At 26.1% G+C, this 19,508-nt stretch overlaps 2 protein-coding genes across 2 annotated transcripts; both read right to left on the reverse strand.

The window, feature by feature from the left end:
* Positions 1-13,521: 13,521 nt before the first annotated feature.
* LOC109599148 (uncharacterized) lies at positions 13,522-14,922 on the reverse strand. The gene is made up of 3 exons (XM_020015127.1): positions 14,756-14,922; positions 14,308-14,521; positions 13,522-13,882 (listed from the first exon to the last, which is right to left on the reverse strand). The coding sequence occupies exons 1-3, from the start codon at positions 14,887-14,889 to the stop codon at positions 13,676-13,678; spliced, it is 555 nt and encodes a 184-aa protein (XP_019870686.1). The 5' UTR covers positions 14,890-14,922; the 3' UTR covers positions 13,522-13,675.
* Positions 14,923-15,750: 828 nt separating this feature from the next.
* LOC126264336 (uncharacterized) lies at positions 15,751-17,184 on the reverse strand. The gene is made up of 2 exons (XM_049961861.1): positions 16,987-17,184; positions 15,751-16,927 (listed from the first exon to the last, which is right to left on the reverse strand). Exons 1-2 carry the CDS (start codon positions 17,172-17,174, stop codon positions 15,751-15,753), a joined length of 1,365 nt encoding a protein of 454 aa, XP_049817818.1. The 5' UTR covers positions 17,175-17,184.
* Positions 17,185-19,508: the final 2,324 nt, after the last annotated feature.

Raw genomic sequence — 19,508 nt, forward strand, 5'->3', positions numbered from 1 at the left:
ATTATTCCAAATTTTCTGTGTCACAAATTATTTACTGACTTTTAATCTTTACTTTTTAACTTTTTAATATTTACTGACGTTTAAATCTAAATTCTGTTACCACAAATAGTTTCTAATTATTTTATTAACGCTGTTCAATTTGAATTAAGTTTTCCTGACACCAGTCAACATAAATTTCTTTAAAAAAGTTAACAAAAAGGGGGAACCAAATTATATTTTTTAGAAATAAATTGTCCTTAAAAATAATATTCTGTTTCCACAAATATAGTTTATCACTGTTTTAATAAATTAAATTATTAAATTTATTATATTATTATAACATAATATTCTAATTATCACTAATTATTTGTTAACTTTTAAGGGATCCAATCATATTTTTTATAAATAAATTATTCTTAATAATGAAATTCTATTACCCTAAATATAGTTTATAATTATTTTATTGAAGCTGTTTAATTTTAATTAAATTTTTCTGTCACAATATTAATTAATTAATTAAAATTAAAGAATGTATTTAACGAATATTTAGTGAATTCTATTTTTTAGAAATAACTTATTCTTAATAATAAAATTCTGTTACCATAAATATAGTTTATAATTATTTTATTGAAGTTGTTCAATTTTAATTAAATTTTTCTGTCAAAACTTTAATTAAATAATTAAAATTAAAGAATGTATTTAAGGAATATTTACTGACTTTTAAAGAGACGTTAAAATCTATTTTTTAGAAATAAATTATTCTTAATAATAAAATTCTGTTACCATAAATATAGTTTATAATTATTTTATTAAAGCTGTACAATTTGAATTAAGTTTTCCTGTCACAAGTCAACATAAATTTCCTTAAAAAATGTAAAATGGAGAACCAAATTATATTTTTTAGAAATAAATTTTCCTTAATAATAAAATTCTGTCGCCACAAATATAGTTTGTCACTATTTTAATAAAGTAAATTTTTAAATTTATTATATTATTCTAAATTTTTCTGTGTCACAAATTATTTAACTTTTAAGAGGATCCAATCATATTTTTTAGAAATAAATTATTCTTAATAATGAAATTCTGTTCAATTTTAATTAAATTTTTCTGTTACAGTATATATATTAAATAATTAAAATTAAATAATGTATTTAAAGAATATTTACTGACTTAAAGGGAGGTTCAAATTATATGTTTTAAAAATAAATTATACTTAATAATAAAATTCTGTTGCCACAAATATAGTTTGTCATTATTTTATTAAATTAAATTATTAAATATATTTTATTATTATACTATAATAATTTAAATTTTTCTGTATCACAAATTATTTATTAACTTTTAAGGGGATTCAATCATATTTTTAGGTATAAATTATTCTTAATAATGACATTCTGTTACCATAAATATAGTTTATAATTATTTTATTGAAGTTGTTCAATTTTAATTAAATTTCCCTGTCACAATATTAATTAAATAATTAAAGAATGTATTTAAAGAATATTTATAAAAATGATTTACATAATTTTTATATCTCAATAATTATTATTTATATATTACAATTTGTTTCATATAAAATTAATATTCATAGTAATATAAATTAATATAATTATCCATATGTCACCTATTATTCTGAATATTTTTTGTTTTATGGATAATTTTTGAAAATTTTTGGGGTAAATATATCAACATTTCATGTTTTATTTCAACATAAATTTGAGTTATGTATAAGAACTGTTATTATTCAAAATGTTAATAGTAACAAAATATTGTGGTATTTAATTTTTAAAAACATAAACAAATTATTCATTCCTACACAATTTTTTATATCTTATTTCGTATAAGTAGAAATATTGTAGTTTTTTTTCACTTGAAATAAAATAATTTAGTGTATTTGACGATACTTATTAATATAAATTGTTGAACTAAAAAAAGTATAGAAAATATGGCTTGTTGTATGGTCATACTTTTTGAGAATTGATTGGTATTAAAAATACATAATATTGAAATCTATTCAGAAATAATAAGATAAATTTAAGATTTCTTTAAAAATGAATTCAATAAAATAAAATTATATTATTTTTGCAACATTTTACAATAATAATAATTATTACTTTCTATTATCATTTCACTATCATTATACATAAATTTATTTCTTAAATATATTAATTATAACAGGACTACAAATTGTTTTTTATTTAAATATTATTTTAAACTGGTAGTTTATAATTCATTGAATTATGAAGTTGTCAAATTAACACCATATGGTTCAAGTAAGGTTGTCAGTTTATTTCTGCTACTACGCTACTGCTAAGTCTACTTTGAAACCTGTAGAATGAGTCCATCCATATGAAATATGATGTCATATTTTATATTCTGTGTATTGGATTGTCCCCAAAAGTATTTTTTTCTTGAACAGTATAAAAATATTCCAATACATAAAATTAATGTCCATATAAAAAGTAAAAACAAAAAAGTGAAAACTCATATCGATTTTATTAAGATTGATGATACTGTAAAATTTTATGATTCATTAATAATAAGTCGATGCACCGAAAATATTTATCACATCAAACATTTTGTTCAAAAAGTTCATATACACATGATAATTTAAATTAGAGAAAAAATTGTATAAAATAAAACGTTAAACGTGTAACAGAAATTTTCGAAAATATCTACTAACACAGAAGGTGTCTGAATCTGTACTTATTTTAATAAAATATTTGTCCTAGTGGATTTTTGCTATTTATTATTAGTTTTTTGTTCTAAATTTATTTATAACTGTATGTTGTAGAACAGAATAAAATCTTGCCCTCAAAAATAAACTTAAACTAACAATAGTTCCAAATTTCGAGGACAAGTGGCGCCTGAGTTTATATTTTCCTGAAAGAACTGTTAAATTTTTAAGGTTTTTAATTTTTTTTATTGGCAATAACCATTAAACCTGTATAGTTGTTGTTTTAACGAATGCACGTCCAAATAAAACAACGGACTCATTTTCACCAAAAATGTCACTTGGCCCGATTGTGCCTTGGGCTATTCAATCAGAGTAATTTGAATATTAGGTCAGAAAACAAACACGAAAGAACAACCACATTCGTTTTTATTGACCGATTCTTAACAAATCATCTATCTGATCAAATAAAATTCTGACTTTACTTCATTATTTGTTCTTATAATTAATTAGAGGGGGGCTTTTTACCATACGCATTATATTAAATTATAAGTCAATGATTAATTATATAATAGTTTCATATAAATATTTAATTGGCTTATTTTTAATCGACTATCCTAAAATTGAAAAGGAAAATTCTAAACCTCATCAAATAACTATAGTTTTTTTGTTTTAATATAATATCTGTTTATGTCTAGAGTATTGTTATTTATCCTATGTTGAAATATTTGCATTATTAGCATATTGCTGAATTTTAACTAGATTAAATAATAAAAACAATAATAATAATAAATAAGCACTTTGGATCAAATTATATTAATTCAAGTCTAGACTTAAAATATGGATGTGGTGTTGGTGGCTTTTCATTCATGAAATTATATTGCGAAAATATGATTTATAAGTTTACTTAATTTGCATAGTAATTATTTATCTGTTAGTAAACATGATTAGAAAATATCTCTTTCAAAGATATTGATGATGGCCATGTGTGGGTAAAAAAATATTCGTTCTTTGATAAAATAACACTTAATTCGAATTATATTATTCATTCAAAGTAAATTAAAAAATTATTAGGTGATGTAATATTTACTATTAAAATATTTAAATTAAAACCTACATTATGGAAACGGGTTTTGATGATCGTCTATAATTATACTCCTATTCAGTTCAATTGCTATTGGGGCAAACGGCTTTTTAAATTTTCACGAATTAAATTAACCAGAAGACAAAACATGTGGTTGATGAGTCTAAATTTATAAATTAGATTAACACCTTCATCGAGCCCGTCGACCACCCATGAGAAAAATCATTTCCAGGTAAATATTTTAATGGACACTCTACTTAAAACAAACCAACTGGTTTTGTACTAATTTATCAAATTGATTTAAAAGCAAAAGTATAACTGTTTTAATTTTTGTACCTGCACCAATTTTTATAGATGTACAGAATCTAATTTCCTCTAGAGGCTGTGATAATGCCTGGGAACGAAAACCTGTTGACTGGCTGAAGTCTTTAAAAACAGTGCTAAAGATTTCATTAATTAGCTTATCCACCATTTATAGCCACGACTATTTTAATTATTAATAAAAATTTCCAATCATTCAAATTATTTCTGAATAATAAAGTTTATTGAAGAAACCGTTTGATTTAATTCAGTTATTTAAAATAACCCGTAATTTCAATTGGTTATGATTGAACGGTACAAAATTATGGTAAAATAATGGGATTAAGCGTTACCCACCATTTTACAATAGATCTGAGTAACACACTTAAGTGACCCATTTATTTTGTCAAAAGCGGTAAATTTTTATTTATAAATATGCATATCTAACAACATTTTCATAAAATTATAAACGGTGTATTTATAAGCAATAAATCTACTTGATCCGCTAATACAGTAATGTTAAAATAAGTTTTTTTCAGTAGAAATCTATTTTTTTCTATGTTACTTCTTAGCTAGTCAATGACAATTGGTGATTGTCGTACACACATTTAGCAACCTCAAACTCATTGAGAGTAGTAGGTCTTTGTGGACGGAAATAATGAATTAAGTTCATCCTTAGCTTTTATTTGTAGAATTAATTTTGTAGGAAACATGTGGTTAGTGTGACCTGTGCACCAAATTTGTTGCACATTTCAATTCGTTTATATAAACATTTCCTGGTTATTAGTGCATATACAATTAGGATGTTTTAGACTTTTAATGATGTACTTTTTCAACCTTTCCTCAGAATATCATTAGAAGAAACACAGTTCAAAATTATAATGAAATCTGGGAGTAAATTTCTTATTGTTCAGTTAATCTTTTACTTTATAATCTCAGATCTTGTTACTCATGTCATTTAACAGTTTCAGGTTAAAAACATCCTGTATATTGATATTTATCTATGGCAATCATAGACTTATCATTCGAAATAGGCATTAGTATGAATGAAATAGTTACAGAAATATTTTCATCATAAATGGACCACACTGTGTATTCAATATTTATCAGATGATGAACATCGTTCCCGGAAGCTGTGCCTTTTTATAAAAGTAACTATATCTAATATCTTTAATAGTAATTATTGTATGCTGAGTAAATTACATGTCTTCATATTTAACAAAGCACTTCTTATATATTTCGATTCAATTTAATCTATAGGTGTATTATTAATCATAATTTTTCCAACAAATAGCCATAATTACTCTATTATTATGCCAAGTTCTATAAATAAACAATTTTTATTTAATGATTACTGTATTTTGAGTTGTAAATATTAGGCTTTTAATTAATATACACTATTAGATATAATAATTATTTTAGAAGTGACTAATAAATATAATTTTTAATTTTGAAAATTAAAGCTATAATTTTTGCTCAACTGTAATTGAATACTTAATGCTTTTATATTTATTTTATGCACAAAATTAAACATAAATAACGAAGGCACTGTATAATATTTGGAGATACTAATAATGGCTTTTTATAGCATGATCCTTATGTGTGTCTAAAATTAACTTTTCAGCATCAAAATGGTGTCTTTACAGACATTTTAGTAAACCATAAATCTATCAAAACATTTTGAAAAAAACTAATAACTCAATAACTATTGGGTTTAGGTGTAAGACATGATATAGCCATTTTATTTGCAATTACACGCAGAATTTAAAAATCTAAGAATATACAGGGTATTCCATTGAAAATAACAAAATTCATGTTACCTTCGAAACTGGAAATAATATTTTGTTCGAAATAAATTAGAAAAGTAGTTCAAGACAAGTTATAATTGCTGTAAAAATTTTAAATCAATACCTTTTTCCGTTCTCCATAAATTTCTAATGAATTATTAATTTTCTTTCTTTAGTATCTTAAAATTAATCATTAAACTATCTATTTATGTTTAAAATCATAATTATTTAATTTTTTATTAATATTTTATTGTCTAATACTAATAAAATTAGTTTTTAATTTTAACCTTTCCTTAGTCGAGTAATCTCTCATTTTTAATTGAGAATTTTTCTGATCATAAATTAATTAATCAGTTTATCTTATCTCAATTTATTCACCACTTGTAATAAAAAATTGTAATTAAAAATCATTATAGGATTAACATAAACAGCACGTCAATAGCCAAGTTTATCATCCACTTTGTTCCATCTGTGAATCTGTAATATTACCCCATAAATAATTATTAACTATTTACTTGTTCGTTGGCTTTATTAATTACCTTCTTAATTGTTTCTTATTATTAAAAAAACATGTTATCTGTTTTTTAAATTGTATGTTATTTTTGGTTGTTAATCGGCTTGAATACTTACTAATGCATTTATTCATCGTTTCGGTAATTTGGTTCCATACAATTTAATTTTGTTTTTATTATTAAACAATCTAATAAACAAGTAAACAGTTGCATAATGAATAATTGTTACGTTATAAACTAAGACGGATTTTTAAATTATTGCCATATTAAATTAAATCGTGATGGCATACTTATTTTAATTATTTTTACAAATATGTGACTTGTATGGTATAAGCTGCGTTAATTTACCGGATATTTTACAGGTACCGTACTGCGTAATTTGTAATTTCCTATTAATATTCTTTGCGACAAAAAATGTTTCCTTTACATGATGTCATATTAAACTGTCTTTATAACTTGTTAAATATATTTTTATGTCAAATTTGTCTGGGAATCTCAAAGCACTTAAATGAATTGAATTAGTGCATTGTGTTTCTTTAGTGGATGTTAAAATTTGGATTGGATTAGTTAATTATTTACCATAAAAACGTTTTTTTTTTCATAATGAAGAAAACATTTTATTCCAAGAAGATAAAACAAAGACTATGACTAAAAACAATAATTCATCCTTAACATTAAACCTTTTTGCATATACATATTGGATTAGTCAGTCTTTGCTATAATAAACGTTTTCCTTTTCATAATATCTCAACGCTAATGAAGAAAACAATTTTTTCTATGAATATAATGGACCACAATGTTAAAGGGTAATTACTAAAATCAGTAATTAATCTGAAACATTAAAACTTTTTGTATATACATATTGTATTAGTCACTGCTACAAGAAACGTTTTTCTTTTCATAATGCCATAACACTAATGAAGAAAACAATTTTTTCCATGAAGATTAGAGGAAAAAGAGTGCTTATTTAATGGATCACAACGTTAAAGAATAATTACCAAAATCAGTAATTAATTTGAAATATTAAAAGTCTTTTATGTATATTGGATTGGAGTTCTTTACTACAAAGAAGTTTTTTTTCATAATGTCACAACACTAATGGACAAAACATTAGTTTCCTTGAAAATAAAAGGAAAAAGAGTGCTTCTTTAATAAACCACAACGATAATGGGGAATTATTATGGCATCAATTCATCTGAAACATTAAACCTTTTTGTATATATTAAATTAGTCAATTTTTGAACAAAAAAAATGTTTTTCTTTCCATAATGTCACAGCACTAATGAAGAAAACATTTTTTACCGTGAAGATAAAATGAAACAAGTGTTTCTTTAATGGAAGGTTCAACGATAAAGAGTAATTATGAACACAATAATTCATTTGAAACATTAAACCTTTTTTGTGTAGTATTAATTGGATTAGTCAGTTTATTCGCACAGTTTATTTCCTCTTTAATTTAACATTTCCGACATATTATAAAAGCTGCAAATCTCGAGCAGTGACTTTAAATATGTGAAAAAATCTCCAGTGCAAAGTTTAGAATACGTGAACGTCTATTCCACCAAGATTGTAATACCTGCACTTGAACCGGCATTTGCTTACCGGTTATTTTATCGCTGAACTAATTTACAAGACTAATGAATAATTTGAGCCGAGTTTTTAATAAAAAGAACAGGTATTATATTGCCTACTTAAATAAATTGCTTTATTTGTTATTAGGCACTAGAAAGTTTTAGTTGTTCATCATAAACAAACAGAAAACATTTATACAATACAGTTTTGTTTCATTATTTTACAATATTGTTTAATTGTTTCAAATTTTAAACTTATTATAGAATAATTTTGTTTCAAGAAATTATAATCAAAAATATGTTAATATTTTAATTATACAAAATTAAATAGATATACACTATTTAAAGGGTATATTTTTGGATGAATATAATTTGGCCAATCAACGAAATATATAAGTGAACAAGTACCAATAACAACTCAATGAAATTAGTGACAATTGTCAGTTGACAGAATATGACAGTAATAAAATAACATTTGTGTATGTGTATATGTATATCTGCTCTTTGGTGGAATTGTTGGGTGTCCGTTTAAGTATGTAGTGTAGTTTCTGTGGCCATTGAACTCTTTCTAGCCACTTCCTCTATCTAGTTAGAGTAGCACACAAGCTCTATTCTTCAGTTTCAATTCAATTTCTTTGTAATTTGTCGTTTAACTACAAATTGCTCCACACTCACCTTCTGATTTGAAAATATTGCACCGATACAGACATAAATAATAATAATAATAATAATAATCATAGTAATAAATATAATTATTTTATTGTCTGGCTACTGAATAAATAGAATTCAATTTTTTAGCTCTACCTTGCTTATGTATATTTATTTTTCTCTATTTATATTATTTTAACTTAAAATTAGTATGTTAAAATATAAAGAGTGTCTAGGGAACTCCCAGGAAAATCGAATTAAATGAAATAATTCAATTTAATTTATAAATTATAAAATAACATAACTAAATATAAAAGAAAACACTGTATAACACATTTTTTAATGCAAAAAATATTGTTTTTTATTATTTATCGTGTTTCTGTTTACTCGTTATTTACCACTATCTAAGTGACAAACAAAAATTAAGAATAATTGAGATGATAGAGGATGGATCATCACAACGTCAAATAGACACATCTGTGAGTGTTATAATCAGATTGTGGAGACGTTACAATGATTATAATGATGTAAAAGAAAGACATCCAGGTCGCAATAACATTGGCCAGCAAACTCCTCAGACCTTAATCCAGTAGAAACAGATGGGATGCTACGAAAAGAAGACTTTTGAATCGTCAAAACCATTATGGAGATCTGCAGCACCTAATTTTGGCGGTGTGGAGAAATCTGGACGAAAACTTACTCGATAGGCTGATATTGAGTATGTCAAATCGATGTAGAGCAATCATAAACAACCAAGGAGCTCCGTAAGTATATTACTTTTTAATAATAAAAAATAAATATGGCATAATTATTATAAATAACAACAATAAATATTTGGATATTCAGTTGATGTTATTATTTTAATTTTTGAAGGGATTGTAACTACATTTTCCAATAAATTTTTTATTTAATTTGTAAAAAACTCTTGTTTTATTATATTTATATTTTCACATTAGTTTTTTTGGTTTTACTGCAATAATTTAAAAATATTTAGGTGTTCCCTAAACATTTTACTGTGTTTATATATTTTTGTACATAAGATTGATATGATGCCTATGAGTGTAGAATTACATATATAAGAGTAGAAGAGAAGAAGAATTTGGGAAATATTCGACTATTTTCATATTTATTCAAAATATGTATCTTCCATCTAATTTATTTCATACAAACCTGGTACTAAAAAGTATTTTATACATCAACCTTACTTAAACTATGATAAAAAATATTTTTGTATCCCTAAGATTGATGATGTCCATGATATCTATTAAATGTAGAATAAAATGTGGAAAATTTATTGTAGTATTTATTCAAAATATATATCTACCATCTCGTTTATTTTATACAAACTAGGTACTAGATAGTATTTTATACAACAACCTTACGTAAAATATATTAAATAATGTAGTTATATCCATAAGATTGATGTTATTCATAATATATTAAATGTGGAATGAAATGTAGATGAGACGATAAATTAATCTGATGATGTGGTAAAATATTCAACTATTTTCATATTTACTGTATTAATTTTTCAAAATATCTCAATTATTTCTTACAAATTAAGTATTAAAATGTATTTTGTACAGCATAGTTACTTACATATATTACAACATATTTCAGTACAATTGGTGTTAACATCTATTAAACGTATAAAGAAAGAAATCTTTGAAAATTAATTTTGTGGTATATTCTGCAGTTTTCATATTTATTGTATTATCTGTTGTAAAACATATTTCGTTTTTATTTATGACTAGGATATTGTACCAGACTCTTTTTCAAATAACAAATTGTCAAAAAAAAAAAAACGAAATCAATACATTTTCAAATTCTTTCTTCTTATTATAATATAAAATATGAGCAATTTTCAATGGTGAAGTACACCGAATATACAAACAACTATTTCAAACAATTTCAACCAATGGCGAAATACTGCTTTCGCGACAATTACGGTATTTATTTAATGATTCAATTTACATTTCTTTTTCATAATGAGGAAAACATTTTATTCCAAGAAGATAAAACAAAAAAATAGACTATACGGATAAAGGGTAATGACTAAAAACAATAATTCATCCTTAACATTAAACTTTTTTGTATATACATATTGGATTAGTCAGTTATTTGCTATAAGAAACGTTTTCTTTTTCATGATATCACAATATATTTTTTATTTAATTAGTAAAAAAGTCTTGTTTTATTAATTCATTATATTTTCACATTAGTTTTTTTTGGTTTTATTGCAATAATTTAAAAATATTTATTTATTTATTTTTGACTGTGTTTATATATTTTTGTACATAAAATTAATGATGCCTATGTTTATTCAAAATATGTATCTTACATCTAATTTATTTCATACAAACCTGGTACAAAAAGGTATTTTATATAGCAACCTTACTTAAACTATGCTAAAAATATTTTTGTATCCATAAGATTGATGTTATCCATAATATATTAAATGTGGAATGAAATGTAGATGAGACGATAAATTAACCTGATGATTTGGTCAAATATTTTCAATTTACTGTATTAATTTTTCAAAATATCTCAATTATTTCTTGCAAATTAAGTATTAAAATTTATTTTGTGCAGCATAGTTACTTACATAAGTACATCACAACATATTTCGGTACAGTTGGTGTTAACGACATCTATTAAATATATAAAGAAAGAAATCTTGGAAAATGAATTTTGTGGTATATTCTGCAGTTTTCATATTTATTGTATCATTTACATATCAGTTATTTAAAACAAATTCCAATTATTATCTGTTATAAAACATATTTCGTTTTATTTATGAATAAGGATATTGTACCAGACTCTTTTTCAAATAACAAATTGTCAAAAAAAAAAAAAATTAAATCAATACATTTTTCAAATTCTTTCTTCTAATTATAATATAAAATATGAGCAATTTTGAACGCTGTAGTACACCGAATATTCAAACAACTATTTCAAAAAATTTCAACAAATGGCGAAATACTGCTTTCGCGACAATTACGGTATTTATTTAATGATTCAATTTACATTCAGAACGATATTAATCATTTAAATTACAATGTTAAGGTTGCCAGGCTAGTTCACAAAAGGAGGCAATTGTTATTTAACTGGGATACCAGATACTCAATCTCATTAACCTGATGCCTGGATTTATTACTACACGAAGCGATAAATAAAAATGTTTATTTTTTCTTATTGCTGCTATTAATTCGTAACATCTGTGAATTGAGGCCTCAAACTGCATTGTCCAGGAATTTTAGCAATCTTAATGATGCACAACAACAGTACACCTTATGCAGGAATAATTTCAATTAGATTCACATTTATACCTGCAGATTTTAAATGGATACAGTTAGTTTTGTAAATACGTGAAATAAATATCCATGTTATAAGGCGTGTAAATCCATCAATCACGTTTTAATGATTTAAATATTACGTAAAAGTGGCACAACTTTTTAACTCACTTAATATGAAGATAAGTCAATTTTATGACAACATGTGGTGGTTATGATTAGTATGAACGTAACATGTCAAACGTAACTGTTACATAAAAATGTTTGTAACTAAAGTTTTAATGGGACAAAATTAAATAAAATAAATTTTAATTTCTTACAAATTGTATTTAAAGAGAAGAGCACAAAATATTCTTTGTATTCAGTCAAAATAAATCAGCAGATTTAATTTTATAATGGTTAAATACTATTTTTGGTACTGTTTTTGGTCCATAACTGGTCACTTCATTGATAAATTAATCTGTAAAAATGATGAGTTTATGAAATATTCCACAATTTTCATATTTATACAAAATATGTATCTACCATCAATTTTTATTCGCACAAAATTCATATTAAAAGGTATTTTGTTCAGCAACATTATCAAAATTATATTGAAGAATATATTTATATATTTTATATAATTATCTTTTTGCTTCGTTTAATATATTAAATACATGTTTAGTGTTACTTTTATAGAAAAATGTTTATAATTGTTTATAAAGTTTGGGACAAAATTAAATAAAAAATTTATTTGAAGAGAGGAGCACAAAATATTGTATTCAGTCATAACTTTTTCGTCATCAAGTATTAACAACAAATAATGTTCTTTGTTTATCATTTGATTCGATTTTGTAACAGTTAAATACTTTACATTGTTTATGGTTCAAAACTGGTCAGGTGACAGGCAGCATTTGTCTCTTCTAAGTAACTCCTTACGAATATGTCTAGGATGAAAAGGCATCATATATCCTCATAAGATTGATGATGTTCAAGTTATTTATTAAATGTATAATTAAATATAAAAGTAGTTGTGAATTCATATTTTTCTATAACAAAATTCTATGTATAAACTTAATGATGTCCATGATATCTATTAAATATAGAATTAAATATAAAAGAGGTGATGAATTAATCTGTAAAAATGATGAATTTATGAAATATTCGACAATTTTCTTATTTATTCAAAATATGTATGTCGTATCTATTTTTTTCACACAAAGTTGATATTAAAATGTATTTTGTACTGCAACATTATTGAAATTATATTAAAAATATATTTGTATATTTCATATTTAATATTTTTACTTCGCTTAATATATTAAATGCATGTTTAGTGTTACTTTTATAGTAAAATCTGTATAATTCTTTATAAAGTTTAAAATTAAGTAAAATAAAGTTAAAAATCTCACAAACTATTTATTTAAACAGAAGAGCACAAAATACTGTATTCAATCATAACTTTTTTGTCAAAGTTGTTACTCAAAGGTATTTTATTCAACAACGTCATTGAAATTATATTAAAAAATATATTTATATATAATCTTTTTACTTTTCTTTTATAGAAAAATGTTTATAATTGTTTATTAAGTTTTAATGGGACAAAATTAAATAAAATAAAGTTTAAAATCTTACAAACTATTTATTTAAAGAGAAGAGCACAAAATACTGTATTCAGTCATAACTTTTTTGTCGTCATCAAGTACTGACAACAAATAATGTTCTTTGTTTATCAGTTGATTCAATTTTGTAACAGTTTAATACTTTGTTTGTATTGTTTATGGTCCAGAACTGGTCACTTCCATGTTTCCAGGTGACAGGCAGCATTTGTCTCTTCTAAGTAACCCCCTATGAATACTTCTTTGACGAAAGGGCATCAAATATCCTCTGGAAAGTTTGAGCGCTCATACCGGACCACATGCTGCTTAACACACTATCATCGTTTGACCTTTTGAAGAAATCATCCTCATAATCATAATCGGTGGTAATGACGTTGAATTTCGCATAATAAACTGCTGCAAATGCTGAATATATTAACAAAGCAGCGGTAACGAGCTGAAAAAAAAAACATAAGTGTTTAATAATCGTTTCTGAACACAGTAATTATAAAATTGTGTGTGTATTGCGATAGGATCTCCACCTGATGGTATCCCCCATCGCAATTATCTTAATTGTTGTCAGATTCGTCAAAATTAAAATGAATCAGGAACTGAAATCTCATGGTTTTTTAGTGGAGATAGGAAGGAAGTGTGGTACAGTTTTAATATGCCTTGAAATGTACGTTTAAAAACAAATAAAAATAAAACTTCGGAAAAGATTATTTATCCGATAAAATCATTCGCTCCGCAATTAGTATTGATGCGATCGTAGGTATGCACATCTGATTATGCTCGTAAAAATATATAAAGCATATTAAAAATCTGTTGTAATATTGATATTAAAAATTTAAATATATAATCGATTATTAATGATAATATTACTTGAAAAACGGCCCAGAATTTAAATGATCCTTCATTTATGATAAAATCGTAATAACTAGCCCATGGGTCCTCTTTAACAGCTTTTTGCTCTGGTTTATCATGATCGTCGTGATCATGATCATGAACGTGGTCCATGTAATCATCCATAGACATTCCTCTTGACTGTCGGTATTTTGCTTGTGCCTCGTCGTAATCTTCTAAGCCCATTTCGTATCTAAAAACATACGTACAAATTTACAGGACTTACTGGAAAATATAAACAAGCCGGTAACACATTTTTCTTATGCAGTTAGAATATGACCCAGATAACATATCATATCCATTCATAATTTTTAATTACAACAAGTGTATCATGTTGCATTTTAACACACGAAAGGATAAAAAACTTTTGCTAATGTGCACGCGTGTTTACAACACAATTCCAATTATTTTTAGCAGACACACATACCTGGATTTCACTGTGGTTTCCTGTGATGTTTGGGTGGTGGTTAAGGGGTAATTGGTTCTGGGTGTTGTGGTCATCGAATTCGCCACACAGACAAAAATAACTACACAATATACAGAGGCACTTAAACGCAACATGTTAAACAATGTCGTGACTGAATAAAGTTTATAATTTCACTGAGAGCCCTTAGTACGGGAGTACAAAACAGAAAAAATGTGTTATTGGTATAAAATCTAGATTGACACTAGGATATGAATGGGGATTAAACCGAAAAGTGTAATAATTATAATTATTTAGCACCAGCCATCCTAACGGATGTTGTGATGTTATAATTGTATTATCAAATAAGAACCATAATTCTGTTACTTATATTTACATTTTCGATAAACCAGAGTAATACTTAGTTGTTAATTATAGTACGGTATTTAAATGACACTGCCGAAATTTTAACCAAATAATTATCGATTATAGGCATTATATAAGAAAGGGAAAATGTATCTTACTCACCGTCTTAGAATCATTAATTAAGAAATCCTCCCAGAACCTTTGTTTGATGTGTATACACACATCCAGTTTTTTGACCTGATTTATTAACACACTTTGCTTATTAGTACAAATTCATTTTTTAACATAATTTTATAAATCAATATTTACATAGGTGTAATGGAATGTATGGGTAACAGTTCTAAGGAATATTAATTAATTTATTGTTATCTGTATTAAATTTTGAAACTAGAGTAAAATTTAAATTGTACAACAATCTCATATGTTTTATGATTATATAATACCATGATAAGTTGCCAATTAGTTACATCAATTGGAGTACAATAACACTTTCTCTGTTATTTTGGGCAATTTCATACTTTCATTCAGTCCCTAACTGCTGAGACTTAGTGTAAAAATGTGTAAACCCATTCGCATTACTTGTGTACTAATAATCTGATTTAAATAAAAGTCAGTCAAATTTTATATACATAAATTTATTAATTTCTTCATCATTACATATATTTTAAACGAGCGGCATTAATCGAAGACGTTACATTTTTGTGTACGGTATCTAAATCTAAATTCCTGGCCTTCCTCTTGTCGTCGTTGTCGAAGTGGTGCCTAAACTCTATCTTGTGCCTGGCGATGCTTTTCAAAATTAGCACAGTCACGTACAAGACGAAGTAAATACTGAAATACAGAGGTATGTACCAGAGCTTCCTGCCCAAATAATAGTAACTGTAGTGGCTGCTGCTGACCCTTTTGTCTTCCTGTGGAGCTGGAGTGGTAGGGTGTTCGACTTCTTCGTAGACGTGATGGTCATGGTAAAAATCATAAGGAGGCTGATCGTGACCATGGCCATGGTCATAAAGATAAGAAGGGAATCGTAAATCGGGGCTGTCGGCTGGAGGTGGTGACAAATCATCTTCGGCCATATCGGGCTTACTATCAATTGACGGTGGTGGTGGTGGTGGTGGTGCACTGCCCATTGGTGGAGGTCCGTTCGGTGGATGATCGACAATTGTTTCGTGAGGATTATCAGGGGGATAGTAGATGTCGTCTTCGCTTTTTGGTGGGTAATTTGGAGGTCCGTCGTACGAGTGGCTGTGATGAGAATCGGGCATTGGGGATTCTGGGGGCATTGGATGATCTGGCATGCTTTCCTCAGAAGGTGGAGCTAGGGGTAGCAAGGGTGCCGTATGGGTTGGTTTTGGAGGCTCGGAAATAGTGGTATCCGGTTTCTTATCGTATATACCCCCAACTAGAGAATCAGGAGGAGGTCCAGCGTATGAATCTTGAGTGGGTTTAGGAGTAGGTGGAGTATTGGGAGGATAAACGGGGCCATTATCTTGATAATCAACAGGATTTAACACGTTGGGTGGATTGTATGAACTATATGGAGACGTGTATAAATTTGCCGGTGGTTTTGGTGGAGAGGAATCCGCTGTAGATGGTTTTGCATCAACTTGTTTTGCAGGAGGAGAATATACAGGGTTAGGTGCACTGTCGCCGTTCCCATTTCCAAAAAAGTATGGTTTAGGGTTGAATCTGTCCTGAATTACTTCTCCTATCCCCGGAATTACTTCCTTTTTATTTCCTTCATCCGTTTTGGCTGAGGCATAATGGTACGATATTCTTTGCTGTGGTATCTTTTTTAAATTTTGACCACTGGCAACAGTGGCATCTGATCTGTAAATATTAAGTAAAATATAATAATAATATAAATTAAATTAACTACATCTACAAACCTGTGGGTCCACAATGATTGGCCACTATTGCTGCGTCCTTGCTGTATATTTTGAGTGTCATTTTGTCCATAATGACTAACTTTTGCATATCTTGAAATCAAGACAGCGGTGTTGTTGGTATTATCACGATACACACTTTTACCGTGTATAGCACAAATAAAAACACTGTAAATAATGTATTGTAACATTTCCACTTTTTAGTGTTCTTCTCGATGTTCGACCAACGATTGACAAAATATTTATTGAAATGAAGAGATCATTATAACCTATATTTTACTTTGTTCTACAAATATAACACGTCTAAGTGATAATTAGTCGAATATTGTTGTTACAGTTATTTAATACTTCGTAGTTACACTCTTTAGTACGTTCCATATTTCTTTACCGTTTCTGCTATATGCATAATTACGCAATTTATATATCAATATGATAATTCCACGTGTACAATGGTCTATTACTGGTAGAGGAATTTTTTAATAAAGTGATGGGTATAAACTCTATCATGATTATAATTTAATAAAGTGCATTAATAGAATTTGATAATGCAACGTTCAAATTTATCGTTATAATCTTGAAACAAACTAAAACCTGAATAAAATTATGAATTGTTGAATTAAGATTGTAATCTTCTCACGTAGTTGATATAGAGGTAAAATATATTAATTTTATTTGTATTTTGGGTTTTAAGATTGTTGCAGATACTTTGTTCACAGGAAATTCTTTTAGGTCCACGTGACTTCCGGTTTCACAGAATAATTTAACGGTTTTGAGACTACTTAAGTTTAATTTTATTACCTATTATTATATTTATTTGTTTTGCTATGAGAAATATATTATTCTAAACGTGTACATCTTTACGTAATAAGTTACGTATGTCTAGTATATGCAAAAAACACTATAAATGACATGTAATATTTTAAGGAATGTTAATAATTATTTAAAACAGGGGGTTAGTAGAAGTATAACTTTTGCAAGACTTAACTTAAAAATACTTATGTAAAGTATAAAATTTAAACTATTTTCATTACCTGAAAGAATGTAGCGAAAAAAAACACATTTTCATAATTAAATTTTATTAGAATAATAGAATATTGAAATATTTTTACAGACACTTTTCTGTGATGTTCCAGTAATAGTTTTCTATAATTTTCAGAAAATTATTTAAACAAATTAATACATATTTAATTTTAAATTATACATATTAAATTTTAATTAAATATTCCATATTTTTGTGACTGATATTTTAAAAATATTAAATTTTTAATGTATTAATTTACAATTAAATTTCATCAATGCAGTCAGTGATTAACAAAAATAAATTGAAAGCGATTTACATTGTAGATAATTACCCATCTTATAATTTTGGATCGAAAGAACCCCTTATACATTGGTTAACTATCAATAAAAATGTCAAATGTGATGAAAACAGGAATGTGTTTTTGGCAGAAGTTTGTAAAAATAAAAATTAATGTATTTTTATTATTTATTTTAGTTTTTGAAGAACAGAATTAAAGTATTGAATTTATACTAAATTTATTTAATTTATAATCAATTCATCCGAATTTTTAATAAAAATTTTAATATAATAAATTAATAAAGTGGTTACCACTATTACTATATTACTACTATTTCTTTGTTTGCCTTAATTTTTTTAAACACAAATGAAATAAAATATCTATATTATACTATTACTTTCTATTATTATAACATTATAATGTTAGTATCAGTCATAACAGATTCAATTATATTTTTGATTATTTATATCAATTTAAGTCTTTTTGCACCTTGTGTAATCAATTTTATGTCTATAAAACGCTTTAAATTAATTATTCACGTCAGATGTTTTATAATACTATATATATATATATATATATATATATATATATATATATTGAATCCGGTTATTTCTTATCATCATCATCATACCGTTTGTACTAATGACCCAATAAGACATGTAAATATTTTAGAACAAAATTACCCACAAAACAGTTATTTTGTCCCAAGATCAAGTTCATTTTCTTGGATGGAACAGTATATTTTGTATTACAAATGTAATTCCCAAATTCACTTCCTTTCATCATTGATTTAAAAGTGAATGAAAGCTTCATATCAAGAGATAATTTAAAAGATCTATTAGTTACAAAGAAAATATGTTATCAACAAGAACACCTGTTGGGAATGTATTATTTTAATTGGATATCATTGTTTTAAAACGTATTCCTCCATTGATAATGGGTTGAACCTGGTGGAACAAAAAGTCTTAACTCAAGAAAGACTTTAATAACTGTACGGTGGACAGCGATTTACTAAGTTCATCACAACTTTACTCAAATAGAATATGTTTTAACGTATTCTGTTTCTGATAACACAAGACCATATATGACATTAGCCCTCAACGGAGGATTCAATTCACCAAATGGAAAGTTCTGCCTCATCCATAATATAGCCCAGATAATTTTCCGTGTATCTCTTATTTATTTTTGTCATTGAACAATTTTTTACGTAATAAACGGTTTAATCCT

Source organism: Aethina tumida, chromosome 1 (assembly GCF_024364675.1).
Source record: "Aethina tumida isolate Nest 87 chromosome 1, icAetTumi1.1, whole genome shotgun sequence".
NCBI lineage: Eukaryota > Metazoa > Arthropoda > Insecta > Coleoptera > Nitidulidae > Aethina > Aethina tumida.